The 3,844-nt window shown below is 44.8% G+C and overlaps 1 protein-coding gene across 1 annotated transcript; it reads left to right on the forward strand.

The window, feature by feature from the left end:
• Positions 1 to 247: 247 nt before the first annotated feature.
• On the forward strand, positions 248 to 1,441 carry LOC124411366. The gene has a single exon (XM_046890459.1). It carries the CDS (start codon positions 248 to 250, stop codon positions 1,439 to 1,441), a length of 1,194 nt encoding a protein of 397 aa, XP_046746415.1.
• The last annotated feature ends 2,403 nt before the right edge of the window (positions 1,442 to 3,844 follow it).

The following is a 3,844-nucleotide window of genomic DNA, read 5'->3' on the forward strand; positions in this document are numbered from 1 at the left end:
GTGATGCAGGTATGTGTGTGTGTGCGGGAGATAGCCATGAGCGAGCGGCGGTAAGGACGTGTGCAAGGAGCAGAGATTGTAGGGAGGTGAAATAAAGACATTGAGTAACCACGAAATATCTGGTGTTGTGTTAACCATAAATTACATTGGCGACGAGGAAAATTAAGGTGGATTGCGAATCGACGGATTCTAATTACGAGGACGCAAGAAAAGACAAACGTGCAAAAAGGACACCACGAGTGACAACATGGCCGAACAAGAGGCAGGAGGAGGAATTCCACCGTTTAACCCGAACGAAGATCAGCCAGGAGTTTATCAGAGATGGGAAAGATGGCTTCGCGGTCTGGAACTGTTATTAGTAAGTAAGAATATAACAGCGGCAGAGCGGAAAAAAGCAATGTTGCTGCACTACGGCGGATTTGCGTTGCAGGACGTGTTCTACGCAATTCCGGGCGCCGATACGGTTGACGCGCAAGAGGACGCGTACGCCAAAACAAAGACCGCGTTGACAGATTACTTTAAGCCGAAACTGAATGCAACATATGAGCGACATATCTTCCGTGGCATGAGTCAAGGGGCCAGTGAATCTATCGGACAATTCACGACTCGAATCCGACAACAAGCAAAATATTGTGCGTTCATGCAAGAGGAAGAGGAAATCCGAGACCAAATAATAGAAAAGTGTTATTCGTCGGAAGTTCGAAAGCGAATATTAGAAAAAGACACGGTGACGCTTGCAGATGTGCTAAAAATCGCGCAAGCTTTCGAGACGATGACGGTACAGGTGAAGCAGATGGAAGGCGAATCAGTGGCGAAGATATCTAGCAGTAGTTACACAACGAAATCACATTCAAAAAACACAGACGCTAAATGTTCTCGATGCGGTTATACAGGTCACTCGCCCACGGACGAGAGATGTCCCGCTCGTGGAAAATTGTGCAACCGTTGTAACAAAACTGGCCGTTTCGCCTCTGTATGCAGAAGTAATAGACGTTCATCGGAGGAGGGTAACGCAAATAACCCACCACAGCATCAAAACCGAAATCGACAGAACAACGTCAGAGGAATTGACGATACGGAGACTGGAGGCGAGGATATAGACGCACATTATGCGTTCAGCTTGACGGCGAGGGAGACGGTAAACGCAATCAAGGAAAAAGGGGTCACAGCCGAAGTCGGCGGCGTTGAAGTGGAGTTCATCATCGATTCAGGGTCAACGTGCAACATAATCGACGAAGACACTTGGCGAAACTGCAAAAGGAAAGGCATCGAGTGTAGATCAAGAATAGAAACAAACAAGAAAGTATTCGCGTACGGCCAGGAATCAAATTTAGAATTAATGGGCGAGTTTGATTGTAAAATAGAGATAGGAAAAAAAACAGGGGAGGCTACTGTTGTCGTGATGAAAGGGAAAGGTCGACCTCTTTTGGGATTTGAGTAGGCAACAAAGTTGGGAGTGCTACGAGTGGGAAAGGAGCTACAAATTGATAGAATCGAGACAAAAGAAATAGACGACAAATTGTTTTCGGGAATCGGGAAATTAAAAGATTTTCAATTGGAGCTGCCTATCGACTTGAGCTATCCCCCCGTGGCACAACCCGTTCGTAGAACGCCTCTCACATTGCAGAAAAGGTTATTCGAGAGAAATCACTACGTTTGTGACGGATTCGGGTTTATATCGATATAAGCGTTTAATGTTCGGGATAAATTGTGCGCCGGAGATGTTTCAGCGAATATTGAAGGGAGTGCTGAAAGGTTTACCCGGGGTCATAAACTTTCTCGATGATATTCTAGTTTTCGGGGAATCCCAAGAACAGCACGACCATCGCTTAAGAGCAGTTTTCCAAAGACTCAAAGAAAAAGGTCTAACGCTCAATAAGGATAAATGTCATTTCGGGGAAAAAGAGGTCAAGTTTTTGGGTTTTAAAATCACGGGAAAAGGGGTACGACCGTTGGAAACGAAAGTAGAGCGGGTGAGAAATTCCGGGCACCAACCACGGCGGAAGAGGTGAGAAGTTTCCTCGGAGTAGTGAATTTTAACGCAGCGTTTATACCTAATTTAGCCACTATCAGTGAACCGCTTAGGAAACTCACACGAAAGAATACGCGATTTGTGTGGGGAAAAGAACAGGAACAGGCGTTTGTAAACTTAAAACAGAAATTGTCCGACGCAGGAACTCTGGGGGTTTTCAATATTGAAGCAAAAACTCGAGTTATAGCTGACGCGAGTCCGGTAGCTTTAGGCGCTGTTTTAACACAGCTGGGATCTGAAGGATGGAAAGTCATTCACTATGCAAGTCGAGGTTTGTCTGATTGTGAACGGAGATACTCTCAAACAGAGAAAGAAGCATTGGCGTTGGTTTGGGCATGTGAAAGGTTTCATTTTTGGATATACGGTTGCAATTTTGATTTAGTAACTGACCACAAAGCTCTCGAGTGTATTTTTGGGACTCGCTCGAAACCATGTGCGCGGATCGAACGCTGGGTGTTACGGTTACAAAACTACCGATATCGAGTCATATATGAAAAAGGTTCAAGTAATATCGCGGACCCGTTGTCAAGGTTGGTTAAAAACAAAATCGAAATTGAGCAAAGTGCACTCGAAGACGAATTCTATATTCGGACTATAGTCACAGAAACTATACCGAGAGCTCTGTGTAGAGAGGAAATAGAACTCGAGTCAGAAAAAGATCCCCAATTACAAGAAGTTCGAAAAGCACTGTCAACAGGGAACTGGAACACGTTGTCAAGTTCAAAATTCAGATTGTTAAAAGACGAACTCTGTACATGCGAGAATACGGTACTTCGGGGAACAAGGCTGGTAATCCCTAGGAGCCTTAGAAACAGGACGCTAAGCATTGCTCATGAAGGTCATCCTGGGATCGTATCAATGAAGGCGAGACTAAGATCAAAAGTTTGGTGGGACGGTATTGACGGGGATGTGGAGCGCTTTGTCAAGGCTTGTAGGGGCTGTCAACTGGTTCAGCAGGGTGTTAACGTCGCGCCCATTGTCCGAAATGCACTCCCCGACAAACCATGGAGCTCTCTGGCAATGGATCTGTTAGGACCGCTTCCAACGGGAGAGAGCCTATTGGTGCTCGTTGACTATTATAGTCGATTTTACAAAATCGAAATACTACATAGTACAACAGTAGAGGTCATAATCACAAAGTTGAAAGTCATATTCGCGAGATTCGGATACCCCGAGGTGATCGTGTGCGATAATGGGCCGCAATTTGCAAACGAACGATTGGACAGTTATGCGCGAGAAAACGGTTTTCGAATTGCTCACACTACACCGTATTGGCCTCAAGGAAATGGAGAAGTCGAACGACAAAACCGGAGCATTTTAAAAAGATTAAAAATCGCGCATTCGGAAAAAAAAATTGGCGAGACGAATTGCATCGATACTTATTGATGTATCGATCAACACCACACACGGTCACCGGAAAATCGCCAGGAGAGCTAATGTTCGGTAGAAAGATCAAAACAAAACTACCCGAGCTGTCGGAGGGGGTGCAATTCGACGACGATGTCCGCGAAAAAGATGGTTGGCAAAAACTCAAAGGAAAGGAGTATTACGATTCTAAGTTTAAAACTAAGGAGTCAGGAATTCAACCCGGGGATACGATTTTAGTTAGACAGCCCAAAGAACATAAGTTAAGTACCGAATACAACCCGACGCCTTTTCAGGTAACGGATAGTCATAACGGCGCGGTAACTATTACTTCACCGGAAGGAGTATCATATAAAAGAAATACGAGTATCGTAAAAAAATTCAATAAGGAAACACCGAAGGATCCGGAACCAGAAATCGAGAGTACGTACTTGAAAGAAAACAGTA

The sequence above is a fragment of the Diprion similis genome, chromosome 10 (genome assembly GCF_021155765.1).
Source record: "Diprion similis isolate iyDipSimi1 chromosome 10, iyDipSimi1.1, whole genome shotgun sequence".
NCBI lineage: Eukaryota > Metazoa > Arthropoda > Insecta > Hymenoptera > Diprionidae > Diprion > Diprion similis.

Excerpts from the sequence above, each read along its gene's own strand:
- LOC124411366 (XM_046890459.1), top strand. The coding sequence starts at position 248 with ATGGCCGAACAAGAGGCAGGAGGAGGAATTCCACCGTTTAACCCGAAC.